General features: G+C 57.6%; 8 protein-coding genes across 8 annotated transcripts; 5 read left to right on the top strand and 3 right to left on the bottom strand.

The window, feature by feature from the left end:
• The first annotated feature begins 233 nt into the window (after nt 1-233).
• WHR41_00247 (uncharacterized protein) lies at nt 234-2,369 on the top strand. Its single transcript, XM_069368853.1, has 2 exons — nt 234-826; nt 878-2,369. The coding sequence occupies exons 1-2, from the start codon at nt 450-452 to the stop codon at nt 2,070-2,072; spliced, it is 1,572 nt and encodes a 523-aa protein (XP_069234317.1). The 5' UTR covers nt 234-449; the 3' UTR covers nt 2,073-2,369.
• Nucleotides 2,370-2,385: 16 nt separating this feature from the next.
• On the bottom strand, nt 2,386-3,670 carry WHR41_00246 (uncharacterized protein; the record flags this gene model as incomplete). The annotated part of the gene is made up of 2 exons (XM_069368852.1): nt 3,329-3,670; nt 2,386-3,267 (listed from the first exon to the last, which is right to left on the bottom strand). The coding sequence occupies exons 1-2, from the start codon at nt 3,332-3,334 to the stop codon at nt 2,386-2,388; spliced, it is 888 nt and encodes a 295-aa protein (XP_069234351.1). The 5' UTR covers nt 3,335-3,670.
• Nucleotides 3,671-5,144: 1,474 nt separating this feature from the next.
• WHR41_00245 (uncharacterized protein) lies at nt 5,145-5,594 on the top strand (the record flags this gene model as incomplete). The annotated part of the gene is made up of 1 exon (XM_069368851.1): nt 5,145-5,594. One exon carries the CDS (start codon nt 5,145-5,147, stop codon nt 5,592-5,594), a length of 450 nt encoding a protein of 149 aa, XP_069234316.1.
• A 229-nt stretch (nt 5,595-5,823) lies between these two features.
• On the top strand, nt 5,824-7,993 carry WHR41_00244 (uncharacterized protein). The gene is made up of 2 exons (XM_069368850.1): nt 5,824-7,319; nt 7,382-7,993. Exons 1-2 carry the CDS (start codon nt 6,543-6,545, stop codon nt 7,745-7,747), a joined length of 1,143 nt encoding a protein of 380 aa, XP_069234315.1. The 5' UTR covers nt 5,824-6,542; the 3' UTR covers nt 7,748-7,993.
• Nucleotides 7,994-8,096: 103 nt separating this feature from the next.
• WHR41_00243 (uncharacterized protein) lies at nt 8,097-10,415 on the bottom strand (the record flags this gene model as incomplete). Its single annotated transcript, XM_069368849.1, has 1 exon — nt 8,097-10,415. One exon carries the CDS (start codon nt 10,413-10,415, stop codon nt 8,097-8,099), a length of 2,319 nt encoding a protein of 772 aa, XP_069234314.1.
• A 214-nt stretch (nt 10,416-10,629) lies between these two features.
• WHR41_00242 (uncharacterized protein) lies at nt 10,630-13,185 on the top strand. The gene is made up of 4 exons (XM_069368848.1): nt 10,630-10,876; nt 10,935-11,121; nt 11,189-11,386; nt 11,443-13,185. The coding sequence occupies exons 1-4, from the start codon at nt 10,841-10,843 to the stop codon at nt 13,035-13,037; spliced, it is 2,016 nt and encodes a 671-aa protein (XP_069234350.1). The 5' UTR covers nt 10,630-10,840; the 3' UTR covers nt 13,038-13,185.
• A 254-nt stretch (nt 13,186-13,439) lies between these two features.
• Nucleotides 13,440-16,688, top strand: WHR41_00241 (uncharacterized protein). Its single transcript, XM_069368847.1, has 3 exons — nt 13,440-14,827; nt 14,885-15,103; nt 15,184-16,688. The coding sequence occupies exons 1-3, from the start codon at nt 13,897-13,899 to the stop codon at nt 15,363-15,365; spliced, it is 1,332 nt and encodes a 443-aa protein (XP_069234349.1). The 5' UTR covers nt 13,440-13,896; the 3' UTR covers nt 15,366-16,688.
• On the bottom strand, nt 15,066-16,700 carry efm7 (Protein N-terminal and lysine N-methyltransferase EFM7). The gene is made up of 3 exons (XM_069368846.1): nt 16,396-16,700; nt 15,734-16,291; nt 15,066-15,677 (listed from the first exon to the last, which is right to left on the bottom strand). Exons 1-3 carry the CDS (start codon nt 16,549-16,551, stop codon nt 15,612-15,614), a joined length of 780 nt encoding a protein of 259 aa, XP_069234348.1. The 5' UTR covers nt 16,552-16,700; the 3' UTR covers nt 15,066-15,611.
• Between the last annotated feature and the right edge of the window lie 423 nt (nt 16,701-17,123).

The raw sequence follows: 17,123 nt of genomic DNA, 5'->3' as shown, positions 1-17,123 counted from the left end.
GCAGCGGTGGAGTGCCAGAGGCAGCCCGAGTGTGGGGTCGTGAGTCGTGACGCCGGCGTTGCCTGCAGACCGCGGGCGCACACTCGGCAGCGTGCAGAGTGGAAGGACGGCCACGCGATTCAGCCTCGCCAGACCTGCCCCCTTGCATCACTTCTGCCCCGCGGTGCCTGCCTGCCTGCCTGAGCCCCAAAAGTTGTGGCTCGACAGGGCATTCAACGAGGTTGGCGTCACCGCAACAACGACAAACACCCCGCCTCCCTGCAACATCCCCATTCACGCTTTGACGTCCGCTCACATTCGACGCATTATTCGACGACTGGCCGGCGAGCCGTTAGTGAGCGCGAACGTCACTCTTTCGCTTACTTGCCCTGGCAGCAAGCAAAGCTCCACCCTCCCTCCGCGCGCATTCACCAGAAGACAACGCATCGCTACCGCACGGAACCACAAACATGTCTGACGCGAAGACCCCCCCTCCCGCCGATGCCTCTGGCATTGCCAAGTCTTTCGAAGAGCGCCTCACATTCCCCGACAAGGGCAAGGACGGCGAGCAGCCAAAGAAGTTTAATTGGGCGGACGAGACTGACACACCACCTGAGTCGACGCCTGCGCCGGCTGAGAAGAAGGATCAAGATACCAGCAAGGATAAGTCGGAAGATACTCCGGACGCTGGATCTGTTGGCATGGCGCAGCAGGACGGCGCCAATGCCTTCCTGAACGGCTCTGGTCTCGATGAGCCAGAGTTCGATGTCAACGTCAAGCTCGCCGATCTGCAGGAAGACCCAAACAACCCGCTGTACTCCGTCAAGAGCTTCGAGGACCTCAATCTGTAAGCAGAACATCCCCTCCGATCGCACTCACTTGTACTAATAATCACCAGTGTTCCTGAGCTCCTCCGCGCGCTGTCTATCAACAGCTTCCACAAGCCCTCCAAGATCCAGGAGCGTGCCTTGCCTCTGCTCCTGAAGAACCCTGCCCAGAACCTCATTGGCCAGTCGCAATCGGGAACTGGCAAGACAGCGGCCTTCACCCTCAACATGCTCTCCCGCATCGATCTAAGCACCCCGCAGCCCCAATGTCTCGTGCTGGCACCGACCCGTGAGCTCGCGAGGCAGATCTCGCAAAACTGTATGATGCTCGGCGTGTTCCTTGAAGAGAAGGGTCTCAAGATTGGCGAGGCTATTCCCAATCCCGCGAACAAGGGTCAACAGATCACCGGCCAGATCATCGTTGGCACCCCTGGCACCGTCTCCGACATGATCAAGCGCCGTCAGCTCGACACCCGCGGCATGAAGGTGCTGACCCTCGATGAGGCCGATAACATGCTCGACCTGCAGGGCATGGGCGACCAGTGCAAGCGTGTCAAGCAGCTGCTGCCCAAGAACATTCAGGTCGTCCTCTTCTCCGCCACGTTCCCAGAACAGGTCCTCAACTTCGCCAACCTCTTTGCGCCCAACGCCAACCAGATCACTCTCGAGGTTGAGAAGCTCACGGTCAAGGGCATCAAGCAGATGTATCTCGACTGCAACAACGACGAGGCGAAGTATGCCGCGTTGCTTAAGTTTTACAGTCTGATGACCATCGCTTCCTCCATCATTTTCGTCAAGCGCCGCGACACTGCTACTGAAATCGAGCGGCGCATGACCGCCGACGGCCACAAGGTCGCTGCCCTCTCGGGTGCCCTCGAGGGTACTGAGCGTGATGCAGTATTCCAGAAGTTCCGCACTGGCGAGGCCAAGGTCCTGATCACGACCAACGTTCTTGCTCGTGGAATTGATGTGCAGACTGTCACCATGGTCATCAACTACGACGTTCCCGATCTGCCCACCGGTGAGCCGGATTATGAGACCTACCTCCACCGTATTGGGCGCACGGGTCGTTTCGGCCGCACTGGTGCTGCTCTCACTTTCGTGCATGACCGTCGCAGCTGGGGTCAGCTGATGGATATCTGCAAGCACTTCAACGTCGAGCCGACCAAGCTTGACACCGAGGACTGGGATAATGTCGAGAAGATGTTGAAGGCGGTGATGAAGAACGCCCGTAATGTGACGAAGGAGGTCTCTATGGGCGGCTAGGAACCGCTCTAGATGTGATACTTTATCCTCAGAACAACGGAAGGGCACATTTGAGCGACGACACTCCTGAGGCAGGAGACATGATACCACCAGGGAAATGGAAAATTGCATTAAGCAGCTGTGAATTCGAAGGGTTGTGCGCAAAGCGGATGGATTTTGAAAATGTTCCGAGCAAGGAAATGAGGACGGGGATAGCGCTCACTCTACGCACATGGAGAACCATGGTAACCACAGCTGTTCGTAGACCGAGCGTTAATAGTTTAAAGCATACGCCAATCGCATGGCGTGAATCTCGTGCTTCATGTCCCAATGTCTAACTCTCAAACGCATCGTTCAAATATGTGACGAACAACGCCTTCACCCTGGTCTTGCTCAGATTGTGCTGCCTGTTCAGCTGAATGAATTGCCGCCTCAGTCTCTGCAACTGCGGCAACGAAGGTGGGTTCATCGGCAGTTCAACCTCCAGCTCCTCCCCAGCCTTCACGCTCCCACCGCCCTCTCCTGGATGATCCGCCGTCCACGCCGTAATCGCCGCTATCACATCTGATGTCGACTTGTCGAGCTCGTACAGGTAATCCTGCTCCGTCGCAGGCTTCAACACTGTCGCCGCATTCGGCTTCACCACCTTTGCCTTCCCATCAACACCCACCAGCGCATCCCAAATCGCCTGGAAATCCGGCGCCTCGTCCTCAAACGGCACCGCGAACAACGGCGCATCCCACCGATTCATCCCGTTTGGCTCCTCGTACCGGAAGATCAGATTCTCGAAAACCTCGGGCTCATACGGTGGCGAGTCCTTGCTCTGCTCGCGGAGCGCCGCCTCGTTGAACTCGCGGCACTGCGGCGGCTGCGTGCCGACCTGCACGATGCAGTTGGGCGTCTGGACCGCTTTGGCCTCGCAGTACAGCTGGTAGCGGAAGCCCTTGATGTAGTTCATGCCGTCGGTGACGACGATCGTGTCGCGGGTCAGCTCGCGCTTGACGGCGGAGGCGAAGGCGGCGCGGGCGTCCTTCTCCGCGCGCGCGGTGGCGTAGGCATGGCGGTCGAGCGCGAGCGTGTCGTCGCTGACGTGGAAGAGCTTGAGGCGCTGGATGCGCGGGTCCGAGGAGGCGGCGATGCGCGCGGTGAAGTCGGCGATGAGTTGTTGGCTGCGGTGCGTTTTGCCGGACTTGGGGTAGCCGGAGAGGAGGAGGAGCTGGTGTTGAGGGATGGATTAGATGTTGCTTTAGGCCATGGAGGGATGCGTGGCTACGCACCGGCATACTTTGGTGGGCTTGCAGTGAGGTAAGTGAGGTCTCGTCAATCTTACTTCAGGTCACGATGCCGGCAGCCGGGTTTTGGGCCTGGCGTACAATGCAACGAGCTAGCAAATTATAAATTCGGATTCTGCACGCCTGATCGAGGAATATATCGGATATTGCAATGATGATAGTATGTGTCCAACTGGATGTTCATGATTCAAACGGGAGGCGTGAATTTGAACCCGAATTTCACAATCCATGAGGCAGAATGGAAAAAATTTGAAGGAGACATGCCGGTAGCTACGAAATGTCGCACCCTCCCGGTTCCTCAATACTTCAATCTCACGACATCAGGTTTGTGGTAACGTACTGCCTTCACCGGCATTGATAGGAACAGACCAACCGCCTTTGAGATTGAGTTCGCTGGCAAGTTGTCGCATGGTACGTGGATTGGCGGTCGATCATGCCTCAGGTTCGTAAGGCACCACCAATACCTACATAGAGTATTCGTGCGACGATCCAGTAGGTGCAGCCGAGCCTGCTGCGTCGCTGCGCCGATGATTCAGGATCACGGCACTAAAGCGGATTTTCTTGCGCGGCCACTTCTGCTTACACGGCAGCGCTTCAAGGCGGCATTCTTACAATTTTCCCTTTGCCGGCCGCTGTAACCGGCATTGAGGCTGTATCAGAATAACCCCAGAAACCCCCAGACAAAGGGCAACTTTAATAGACAGTCGTGAAAGCCTATGCTTTTCTGAAGGCTCCGCGACGAGGTAGACTAAGCCCGCGGTGTGCCTGGAGCTGCCGTGGCTTTTGGCATGACGGCCCTACTGGCCCGTCTCTCAATCTCGCCGAGGAACAAGTGCTCGGCGGCATGACGGACGGACGTCGCCTTGTCTCGACTCGAGCGAGCCCTTCTCCCGAGTTTTCCCGGCCGCTTGGCAGAAGGTTTGAGCCCCACCAGCATAGGAAAGTAAAAGCGCCTTCGCATCGCCCTCCACATCCCTCTAACGGTCCCTCTCCACGCGCAGCGCCAAAGCGCAGGGACGACTCGTTGATCACACTTCATTGGAGCTTGGGAGGTGATACACTTACGCGTTCACCAGATCCGCAGATGCCCCGTGGAGCCCCACGACCTAAGCCCCAGTTTTGATGTTCTTCCCGTGATACGGTACAAGAGACACCATTTCGCTCATCGGCCACTGGCATTGAAACTTTCGCAAGGCTACCACGTTCGTCTTGGTTCCAACAGTGCCTGTTTCCCCTACCGCTCGCCTCCTTTGAACCGACTCGGACTTCATTTCTCCGCCACCTCGCTTCAATCGCCGCCGGATACTCTGACCAGCAATCTCAGACAGGCAAGACTCATCCCGCGTGCTCCCAGCTATCACCGATCGCGCAACAGTCTTTCCGATCTAGGCACAATCTCGAACAGCGTTTGTGAGCGAGTGGCTGTCAAACCTCGGCTTTCGCGTCAAACACACAACCCTGCAGGCGCCCTGTCTTATCAGTTGCCGAATCAGTCTGCTATTGCCTACCTTATTGCCCGCCTTGGCTACGTGGGTGCCACTGCTTTTTCGGCCAGCCGAAAGCTCCTGACTCCCATCATCGTCATCATACCGCGACAACGACGGCAACTGGCAGCACAAGCGCAACAAACCGAAGAATCCTTTGATATCGCCACGAGAACACTAGGCTCGTCTTCCGCTTCTAACCTTGCCGGTCACTTTTGCGGCGTCACTCAAACTCAAAACTCGACACGCCGCGGCTAAACCTTCGGCTGTCAAATAAACCGTCACCCTTCCCCACGACATCCTCCCCACATAACACCATGCAGACCCGGTCGCAATATCGCCAGGCCTGCAATCAACGGCCCTCTTACCCCCAAGTCGTCTCCGACAACTCACCCACGTCGGCGCCTTCGTCAGTCTTCAGCAGCTCTGACTCCGTGTCCACGTCGCGCGCTTCTCCATCCGCGCCGTCCAGCATCGACATGCCACAGCAGACCCTCGCCTCTGCGCCTTTACCGTCTCCCAACCATAGCCAACGCGAGAACTACTTTGGCTCGCTATCGGCACAGGGCCCAACGTCGCATCCTGAGCAGCAACTTGGACAACAGCATAGAGCGCCCGCCAGCCAACAGCACGTTGGTCAAAGAGGCAACGGCGCCGGTGCGCCAGAGACCGCGCCCTTCTTACAGGACTTCAACCTTGTTGCCGAGGCGGCAAAACGGGCGCAGATGGCCTGTTTGATGAGGGACTTTGGCGAGGTGGAGCTCTGAGTTGATGCCTCATGGCGACGGACGGCGTGGATATATTTTCGAGGGCAGCGTGCCCCGGGCGTTCAATCGGTTGGGACAGGGACGACCCCACAAGATGGGAGGCCCTTTAATGGAAACGAAATGGCATTATGAGATTATGGCGGCACTGAGCGTTCACGTTTTTGTTTTATCAGACTAGAGTCAGATCCAACCGGGTCGACATTATGGCATCACGTGGGACGGATGCCTTGAGTACATACACACTCAATTACGATACCTTGCAGTCATCTTACACGTCAGTCCCAAGTAAGTGACACTCGAACCGGAGTCCTCAAAACAATGCTCAGGTTGTTGGGTTCAGAGGCGAGGGTTGCACGTGAATTTTGTTCATTCGATCTAAACGCCTGAGAGGCATCAGTGCCGTGTGTTCTCATCAGTCATCAATACCAGCGCGCAACGTTCACGCCTCACTGTGCATCCTTCGTGCGTGACCTTCAGCCCCGGACTGCTTCTCCTAGCTCATATGATCCTCAAGATGGATTAATACACATGCTAAGCTTTCTGGAGAGCATGCGGCGATGGAGAAAAGATGGATCCGTTCGTCGCAGGCGTGGGCGCGCGTCTCCGCACCGCTGACGCCACTCTCTGCCGCGCTTCTTCACCACGGCCCTCATCTCGCCTGACGACTGCACTAGCTTGCTCTGAAACCTTCTCAACCGTTCTGCTCACCACCGCCCGACCTCGTACCGACCACCTCCGATATTCTACGCCGGCATCGTCTACGCACCTCGCCTGCGCCGCCTGTCGACTGCGCACCCATTGCCATCCGCGCTCGCCCATTGCGCCCGCATCCGCGCGCTGCCGATTGCGACGGCGCGTCAGCTCGTCAGCCAGCTAAAGCTCTCCGCCGTCGATCGTCTGGACCCAGCACAAGGACTCCTGTAGCACCGCGACACCGCAAACACAAAGATGTCCAACTACAACCAGTACAGCGGCTACGGCGGGAACCCGTACGGTGGAGATGAGCAGGCCGGCGGCTACGGCAGCGGCGCTGGAGGGTATGGCTCGAACCCGTACGGCGAGAACCCATACGGCGCGGACTACGGCCAGCCCGCGCAGCAGCCTTCTTCTCGCCTCGGTGCGCCGCCGCTCGCCCACAACCAGTCGACCTACAGCCAGCAGACCCAGGATTCGTCGTACTCACAACAAGGCGGCGGCGGGCCTGTTGCCGCGAGCGCCGATGCTCCGGCCGTTCCGTTTGTGCCTCAAGGCCACGTCGAGTACGTCCAGCCGGCGCGCAGCACGCTCTCGAACCCGGACTTCCTGTCGCGCGTGGAGGCGGTCAAGGCGGACATTCGCACGCTCACGACTCACGTGGGCCAGATCGCGACGCTGCACCAGCAGTCGATATCGAGCGCCGACAATGCGGGCTCCTCCAATGCGCTGGAGAACATGGTGACGCAGACGCAGGTGCTGAACACCAGCATCAAGGACCAGATCAAGGCGCTCGAGACCGACGCCGTGCGGAGCCAGGGCAACTCCGTCAAGGACACGCAGATCAGGCAGCTCAAGACCAGCTTTACGAAGCAGTTGCAGGAGTACAGGCAGGAGGAGGCGAACTACGAGAGGCGGTATCGCGAGCAGATTGCCCGCCAGTACCGGATCGTGAACCCCGAGGCCACAGACTCGGAGGTGCAGGAGGCCGTGCAGGCAGACTGGGGCAATGAGGGCGTTTTCCAGACAGCGGTATGTCCATATAGAATATTGATCCTTGACATTATGTGCGGTATACTAACATCCGGTCGCAGCTCAAAACCAACCGCACCGCCGCCGCCAACACCGTCCTGGGCAACGTGCGCGCGCGCCACAACGACATCCAGAAGATCGAGCGCACGATGCTCGAGCTGCAGTCGCTGATGGAGGACCTGGCGACGACGATCATGCTGCAGGACGCGCCGATCCAGGAGACGGAGCAGCACACGGAGCGCGTCAAGCACGACACCGAGGCCGGCAACGTGCAGCTCGACAAGGGCATCGAGCACGCCCGCCGCGCCCGCAAGCTCAAGTGGTGGTGCTTCTGGATCGTCGTCATCATCATCTGTATCCTGGCGCTCGTGCTGGGTCTCGTGTTCGGTCTCGGCGTGGCGGGTACGGGTGGCGCGAATACTAATTAGTATGGGCTTACTATTATAATTCTTCTTCTCTGGCCACTCCAAAGCACTGGACTGGTTGGAGGCCTGGAGGCGATTGCTCTTGGCCTCTGACTGCCATATAAGACAGATAAAAGAAAAAGCTTTGGATATGCAAGCGCGCGCAAGAAAGGCGCCGGCATGGCGTGGTGTACTTCGTAGTTAGTCCTTTTCTATATCCCCAGTTGTGTGTACAGACTTCAATTCAAGGATTCCAAATGACCGACGAGATGATTCTCATATGACCAAAGACCGAATCATGCCAAGGATTTTGAGGTTTGGATGCACTTTCAACTCACATCTATGCCATTTACAAATGCGATGTATCTGCCATCTATCTCAGAGCCTTCGCCGCCTTGATGAAAGCCTTAATCTTTTCCAGATCCTGCTCGCCATCCGTCTCAACGCCGCTGCTCACATCAACACCCACCACCTTCTCGGCCTGGTCGCCCAAGCTCTGTACTGCCTTTGCGACGTTGTCCGGGTTCAGACCGCCAGCAAAAAGCACGTGCAGGCCATCGTCCTTCTTCAGCAGCTCGATAACCTTGCTCATGTCCAGCTGCTCGCCGGTCCCTCCGGCGCCCGAATCGAGAAGCGGCAGCGAGTGGAACCCGCGTGTCGCGAGACCGGCATCGCCGGGCTTGAAGGACCTGATCACAGGGACAGGAATGATCGAGGCCCATTCAAGGGGCTCCTGGCCGTGCAGCTGGACGATGTCGAGGTTCAGAAGCTTCTGCTGCTCCAGGATGTAGTCCAGGGGCTGGTTCTGGAACACGCCGACGATGAGCGCGCGTGAAGATTGCTGCACGGCGTTCGCGCCCTTGTGTTCGAAGAAAGACTGCGCTTTCTCCACGCCTGCGGGTGAAGCGGATGGTTGCGACGACGCAGGCTTGGGGGTGTTGTGGACGGTTTGTGAGATAGCGAGCGCGGTCTCTGTGCTCACGCATCGCTTTCGGCCAGTGACCAAGATCATGCCAATGAGGTCTGCGCCGGCTTCAATGGCGGTCTTCGCTGCCTCGGCGCTTCTGGTGCCGCAGATCTTGACGGCAATGTTTTTCGATGTCCGCTTCTTGATCTGCTCTGTGTTGCCGCCGAGGAGCTCTGAGATGAATTTGGTGGTGTCTTTTGCGCGCATGAGGGCCTCGCCGACAAGAACTGCGCCGACGCCGGTCTTGAGGTAAGGCTCTACGTCTTGCGGTCCTGTGATGCCTGAAAGAGCGCAGAGGGTAGTCTCCTTGGGGACCATCTCCATCAATCGGTTCGTCGTGTCCATGTCAACGTCGAAGGTTGTGAGGTTGCGGTTATTGACGCCAATGACCTTAGAGCCAAGCTTCACCGCAATTTCCATTTCGTCGGTGGTGTTGACCTCAACCACAGCCTCCACACCAAGGCTCTGGCCGTACTTGTAGAGCCTCTCAAGAAGTGGCGTGTCGAGCATCTTTACAATCAGGAGAAATGTGTCTGCACCGGCGAGTCGCGCCTCAAGGATCTGGTACTCGTCGAAAATGAATTCTTTACGCAGAACAGCCGGGCGGTTGGGCATACCGGCAAGAGCTTGCCTGACCGCTCTCATGTCGTCGATAGAACCCTTGAACCAGTCGGGCTCTGTAAGTACGCTGATCACACTGGCTCCAGCCAAGGCGTATGTCCGTGCTTGTGCAGGAGCGCAAGTAGATAGCGAGATGATGCCTTTGCTGGGAGAGGCGCGCTTGATTTCAGCCATCAGAGACAGCTTGAAAGGCGACTGCTTGAGACGATCCGGGAATGAGATGAGCGGTGGCGCAAGGTCAAGGTCGTAGGCAGCCTGCAGGTCCTCTGGGCGTTGAGAAGGGATCAACTTCTGGGCCTCGACAGAGATCTTCCTTTGGGCGTAGATACGGTCAAGAATCGAGGTCTTCTTGTCGGTGCTGCCAGCGGCAGCTGTGTTGGCCTGGGGGGCACCGTTCGACATAGACTTCGTCTGCTTCTGCAATCTCTCGTTCTCTGCCCAAGTACCGCCCTGCATAAGCATGAAGTTCTTGATCATGACTCTGCCTTCCGCAGTGAGAATGCTCTCTGGGTGAAACTGAACACCTTCAATGACGTACTCCTTGTGTCGCACGCCCATGATGATGCCCTTGCCACCGTCCGGGCCAGCAGCAATCCAAGAAGTGACTTCAAGGCTGTCTGGAAGAGTCGGGTGCGTTCCAGCGAGTGAGTGATATCTTGTCACGGGGAGGTCCTGCGAAAGCCCGGCGTACATGCCCTTACCGTCGTGACGGAGTGGCGATGTCTTGCCGTGAAGAATCTCACCAGTCTGAGAGACAGTTCCTCCAAAGACAGAAAAGATACATTGCTCTCCCATGCATACGCCCAAAATGGGGATTTTGCCCGCGAAGTGCTTGATTGCATCCTTGGAAATTCCAGAGTCACTGATCGGATGACCCGGACCAGGGGATACTACCAGTTGGGTCGGGTTCTTTGCAACGAGTTGATCTAGAGTGATCTCATCATTGCGGTAAACTGTCACAGTCGCTCCCTCCAGCACAAGGTACTGATATACGTTCCAAGTGAAGGAATCATAGTTGTCAATGAGAATGAGGTTGGAGGCGGTGGGTATGGGGGCCGCAGGCACCGGCTGATGGGGCGAGTGATCCTGTAAGTCGTCTGCCATATTCGCGTGTCGTTAATCGTCAATCGCAGCTGTATGCAATCGTCGGCTCAACCTGCGTGTGCCTCGGACTCATCGATCTCATGGATTTGCAGTCACTCGACAGCCGGCTGTTTCCTTGGCGCTAGCTCAATTGAGCCGCGCCAGGCGTGCAATGCTGCCAGGGTCTCCATTTCGCAGGGTCCACGTCCGAGAGACGCGCCACGACGCGACACGCTGTCACGCTTTCCACTACCGCGCACGCCGATACCGCCGCGGCGACGACTACCCGATAACGATCGATTTGGCACGAGCCATTACCCGAGTACCTCGTCAAATAGCTACTTGCTCCACATCCGAACAGGCGTTGGGCGCCATTGCGACTGCTCTACGAGCTAAAAGACTCGGGTGGCAGGTTCATCACCTCCGCCGAACCGCGATCGCTCGTCATGACGGACAAGGTGTACAGCGCGACATACAGCAATGTAAGCTGTGCCACACCTGCATATTGAATTACACGCGACTAATCATCGATGCGGACAGGTCCCGGTCTACGAGTACAACTGCGAGGGCAATCACTGCATGCGCCGCCGAGCCGACGACTGGATCAATGCTACACACATCTTGAAGGTCGCGGACTATGACAAGCCCAGCAGAACCCGCATCCTCGAGCGCGAGGTGCAAAAGGGTGTGCACGAAAAGGTTCAAGGAGGTTATGGCAAATACCAAGGTACGAGGATGGAGCGCGAGTGCCATCGCGGGGCACTGGACTCGAGACCATGACTGATGTGCATTAGGAACATGGATACCTCTAGCCGATGGCAGGCTACTCGCCGAACGCAACAATGTCTTGGAAAAGATGCTACCCATCTTTGATTTCGTACCGGGTGACAAGACACCGCCTCCTGCGCCTAAGCATGCGACAGCTGCATCGGGCAAACCGCGAGTGCCGCGTGGTTCGATGCAACAAAGACGTCCGGCTCCACGGGCAATCCGTATGTGACCTTCACCCACTGTGAATCCCTGAGATCTTGTACTGACTTCAACAAAGCGTCATACATGCCACCGCCTGATTATGACCAACTCGATGTTCAAATGCATGACCCGCGCGCAGTAACTCCTGAAGGAAGTGTAGCTACCGAATCAGTCTTCGAAGGATATGACACCCACCCGTTTGGATCTTCTCGCAAGCGCAGGCGTCTCATGGAAGACCCGCAAGTTCAAGCGGACAACATGCATCAGATGTGGGCGGAGGAGCTTCTCGACTATTTCGTACTGCAGGGTGACCCAGACGCGCCCTCAACCATCTCTATGCCTCCGGAAGGCGCGAATCTTGACCGTTCAATCGACGACAAAGGCCATACTGCTCTCCACTGGGCAGTCGCAATGGGTGACCTTGAGATCGTCAAGCAATTGCTGAACAGGGGAGCCAGCATCGATGTGCAATCCAAGAGCGGCGAAACGCCTCTGATGCGTGCCGTCTTATTTACCAACATTCACGAAAAGCAGAACATGGAGCGCATCGCCTCACTATTGGTCCGCACTGTCAACATGCAGGATTGGGTTGGGTCCACTGTTTTCCACCACATCTCGAACACCACCATCAGCAAGAAGAAGTACCAGTGCGCTAGGTACTACATGGACTGTATCTTGAACAAGATGGCGGAGGTTCTCTCTCCCGATCAGATCGAGCGAATCCTGAACGAACAGGATAACCAAGGCGACACGGCAATCACCATCGCAGCTCGCAATGGTGCTCGGAAATGTGTTCGCAGCCTCATTGGCCGCAATGCTGCCGTGGACATCCCAAATCTGGCGAATATTACCGCAGACCAGCTCATCGTTCAGCTCAACAACCGTCGGCAGGAGCGCGCCAGGCAGCTCAGCTCGTCGCCCTTTCAAGCTGCCGACCTCGCCAGTACCATTGGTGGGGCCGTGCAGCCGCCGAATGCCATACCTTTCGACCCATTGATCCCTCACACATCCCTGGAAGCCTCTCTTGAACCGGAGGACAACGTATACAGATCGGAACCCGCCCTGAAACTGACCTCTCTCATCACACCTGCCTTTACCTCTAAAGTCAAACAGCTGGCTACGGCTATTGATGCCGAGATCGCTGAAAAGGACGCGGAGCTCGCCGAGGCGCAACGCGTTGTCAACATGCGTCAAGCTGAGATAGAACAACTCAAGAGACAAGCCGAAGAATTACGCGCCAAAGAGCCAGAAGATCCTGCTAGCGTTGCGGAACTGGATGAGGCTCTTGATGCGCAACTCCAAGAAGTCGAGGCTGAATGTATCTCGTTGCTCGAAGCCGAGCAGAAGCGTAACCTCGACACTTTGTACCGTTCACCGGTCTCCGAAGTCCCCACCGGTCCTGAGGACGCATCTCTCGACGAAGAATCTTTGCTCCGCTTACAGCTCAAGTACGCGCGCCAAATCATTCAGCTACAGGAACAGCGACGCGAGCTGGTGCAGGAAGTCACCGGTCATCTCGCACGCGCTGGACTTGGTGAGGGCAAGCAGTTGCAGTATAAGAAGCTCATTACTGGCGCTCTCGGGGTGAGAGAGGAGGAGCTTGAGGGTCTCCTGCCTGAAATCGTTGAGGAGCTCGAGATGGGTCGTGGCCTGGAAGGCATTGGCGTGTAAACACGACAAGCGCCTACCAGGCATCGTCTCGTCGGCTCATGGATATGCCGTACAAATGCGTGAATGTTTTTGCTTTGCTCAGCAGAGTTGACGTGGACTTGGTTCACATAGTTATGATACCACAATGTTATTTTCATGTTCGCGCTTATTGATCTCACGTTTCTGCTGTCATTGTCAACTTCAGCGACTATTTCTGCCGTTCATCCGCTGCTATGAGAAAGGCCAAGTACTTGGTACATTACCTCGAAAGGCGATCGCTTGTATAAGAGATTACACGCGGCTATCTTCTACCCCACGCCGAGATCTGCCCCCACCGGAGCTGGCGCTTTGATCACAAGGCCTTCGGTTCTAAAGCTAAAGCCAAAGCAGTCGACAAGCACGCAATCACCTCCACCGCCTTCGCCATCTCTCACCTCTCGCGTACCTGCGCCCCTCGATCTGCTCTTGTGAGGCCTGCCCTTGCCGAAGATGTCATCGGCTGCGGTGGTGGGACTGCTCGAATCCTCCTGGTACCGCTTCTTCACCGAACGACGCTCCGGCCGCTGAGCGACGACGCGTCCGTGCCTCGACACGTGTGTGTTCGCCTTACGCACAGGAATCGCCGTGATTTCCATCCCTGGGACCGAAGCTCGAAACCTTCTTGGTTCCTGTACCGCACCTCGTCGACCTGCACTTTGAGCGGCAAGCCCCCCTGCTCGGCATCGAATCACACCATCAGTCGATACCAGCAGAGCCGCCATCCCGACCGTTAAGCTTTCTTTAGCTCTCAGATACACGGCAGCCCCTCAAACACGCCACTACCAGGTCGCCGGACTCTAGGCGCATCAGAAGTTATAGATTAGCGGCGTAGTCAGCCACCATGCCGCTGCCATGCTCTCCCGTCTCCCATTCGGCTCCGTCCGAGACACAGTCGTCCGTCCCACATTCTGAGGACTCCGACGACTCCCTCACCACACCGAGAGCTGGTCCTGCCGACCCGGCACAACGCACTCACGCAAATCTAAGCAGGCCTTCGTTGCCTCCCCCAGTAAGCGGCTCGCCGGAGAGCGTTCGTGAACTTCCGCAAGCTGGTAAGGCAAGCCGCAGGAGCAGTGGCAGCAGCGGCCGGCGAGTCGAGTGTCTCGGCCTAGGCACCGCCAGCCCTGCAAGGTCCACCAGTCCCCCGGCCACGAGGTCAAGCACCACCGAGAAGAGAGACACGCCCTTCGAGACGCAGACGGAAGGCCACCCCAGCGAGCCCTATGCCTCCGGCTCGTCGCCTCGCAAACCAGCACCGGCTTTCGGCACCGAGAAACCACAACCCTTCGAGCGCGGCAGCACCGTCTCGTTCACTGCTCTGACCAGCCACCCTCGGGCCAAACGGCAAGGGTCCTACAACAACCCCGCCATGTCCCGTCTCACGCCCAGCGAGAGCCCGCACGCGGCCACCCGGAGACCGTACGACGACCTCGAGAGCAGCGCCGACGAGGGCACGGCGATCTTCAAGCGGGTCTCGCCGCGCGACTACGGAGCGACTGGTGGCGACGTGAGACAATCGAACGGAGCGGACGACGTGGCTGCCGCGGGCTACGAGGGCGCGGCTGAGGAGGACGGCCCCAGACGGAGGAAGACGGCGGGCGTCAAGGTTCGACCAGGCAATGGAACTTCCGCCAATGCAGACCAGGCCGACGGCGCTCCGGGACGTGACGCGAGCGAGGAGCACGAGGCGTGGTGGAAGCGTATGGCCGAAAAGTATGGCAGTGTGGAGCTGGAGAACAAGGGGAGTGTCGCTCGCGATCACCTCGCTTTAGGTATGTGAAGTTTACAATGTGGCCAACGAATGCGAGGAGAAGCTAATCTGAATGCAGAACGTACTTTCCTCGCATGGCTGCGCACCTCGCTCGCTTTTGCGAGCATCGGCGTGGCGGTCACGCAACTGTTCAGACTCAACACTTCTTTGCAGAACGCAGAGAAGGAGGTGGACACTTCTTCACTTTCAATGTTCGAGCTGCTACTTTCGAACGCCGAGCCGCAGCAGAAGCTCAGGCACGTGGGTAAACCGCTCGGCGCGACGTTTCTCGGGATATGTAAGTTCACTATGCTCAGGCCGATTCCCCGTGGACCCATGCTTGATGTATTTTTCAAAACGTGCTAATAGATCTTCCAGCTATCCTGATTCTCCTGCTCGGTTTCCACAGATACTTCGAAAGCCAGCACTATGTGATCCGCGGCAAATTTCCTGCGTCGAGAGGCAGCATATTCTTGGTGTCGCTGCTGACCTTTGCGCTGATCGTGGCGAGTCTGGTGGTGGTGTTGACCGTGGCGCCGGGCGCGTTTGAGCGTAGGTGACGGAGCTGCGCCCCTACCTCTGTGGTCATCATCCAGGACCCATCCGCGGATGACGAACTGATGGTGCCACGACGGCTGGCTAGGCCGCTCGCCAGAGAGTATCGTCAAATGAAGTGCACACACATAGTCTGTGCCTCCATATCAGAGTCCGTCGGGCTCATATCGCCACACCGAGAATTTTCAGATGAGCCTTGTTACGAAGAAGATTGAGGTCTGGATTTTGAGTCGTCAACAAAATCTGCCAAATTACGGCAGTTGGTCTTTTGCCCATGTGACGCGGTATCCAAACACCGTCCGACGAAGCAGCTCATCCTGGTCAAAAGATCAGCATCTGAAGTCAGGTACCAAATGCACGGCAGTCAACTCACACCCGGATCTTCCTCAAACATCACTTTCTCCATGACGTGCTCGAAGAATTTCTCAACCTCAAAGCCCGCTTCTTTGGCCAGGTCGAAAAAGGCGAGGTCGTTCTGGTAAAGCCACGGCCTGTACGGTGTGAAGAACACCAGCGCCTGCGCGTCGGAGGTGCGCCTCAACATCTTCTGCACGGTCGCTACCAGTTTTTGGTGCTCAGAGTGGTTGAACAACAAGTCCGCGAGGATGAGCACGTCGAAAGCAGACTGCCCGTTAGGCAGACCTGATGTCAAATTCTCAGTCTCTGCGCCCCAGAGATAGCCCTTGGCCTCTATGTTCCGCGGCTGAGGAAGGAGCTCGCAATGATCGACGTTCCATTGGAGGTTCTCGACGAGTTCGGCGTCGGGGTAGTCTGTAACGACAACATGGCCTGCTCCGCTTATCGCACTGACCAGGCTTGGAAGGCCTGCGCCCGCGCCGAGCTCCAGGACTGTTTTGCCACGAATGAGAGAGCTTGCGTTGTCTTCAAGATAGGTCGCAAGGGTGCGACCGGCGTTCCATAGCAGATGGCCCTGTTGGGACATAAGAGCAAGTTAGACGAGTCACACTATAGACACCTTGATGGCGCACAGCCAGCCAATAGACGAGGAATTCATCAGACGGTCGAAGCACTCACCCACAACGGATTGTGCCCGACCATGCGCAGCCTCAGCTCCTTGCCGTCCTGCATTTCATGGCTGGCGAAGGTGGGCTGCTTCTCGGGCTGGTAGTAGGCGGCGGGCTCGGCGAAGATGCCCAGCTCGCCCTCGTCGTCGCTGTGCGTGTCCGACATGAGTATTTTCGGCGGAGTCCAGGCGCTCGGTACGAACGGAACCCTGCGGCGGAAAGGGTTTTGCGAGGGTGCTGCCGCCCACGTGCGTGGCGATGTCTGTAAGCCGAGGTATGAGGGGTAAGGCCGTGTAGCACAGGACAGTACCAAGGCGGGCCAGGGACAGGAGGGATCGCCGGCGTCTCAGGGAGGCGGCCAGATCAGTGCGATTGATGGGCGGGTGTTATCAAAAACGCTTGATCTGCTCGCGAAACAAGGTTCTGGGCTGGCGTGCGGGAGAATGTCTAGCTCGCATGCAGGGCTCCACCCGGCCCTGAGGCTGCTGGCGTCGCGGTGCTGACTGCAACTTCACACCATTCGGCCGGTCGAGGGCGGCCACCTGCTCCCTCCGCCCCTCTGCCCCTCTGCGCCTCTGCCCTCCGTCGACCTCGGTGGCGCGACTGCACCGGATGCCTTCGCGCGCGCCCTCCCCTTCCTCCTCCGCCGCCGCCGCCATTGCGCCCCTCCGCCCGCCGCCCGCCGCCCTCTCCGCCCTGCCTGGCCCGAGCGGCTTGGTGCATGGAAACTTGCTCACT

This window comes from Cladosporium halotolerans, assembly GCF_011745625.1.
Source record: "Cladosporium halotolerans strain TM138-S3 chromosome Unknown Sca1, whole genome shotgun sequence".
Taxonomy (NCBI): Eukaryota; Fungi; Ascomycota; class Dothideomycetes; order Cladosporiales; family Cladosporiaceae; genus Cladosporium; species Cladosporium halotolerans.
The sequence above is the reverse complement of the archived record's forward strand: the minus strand, read 5'-3'. Positions and strand labels throughout refer to the sequence as shown.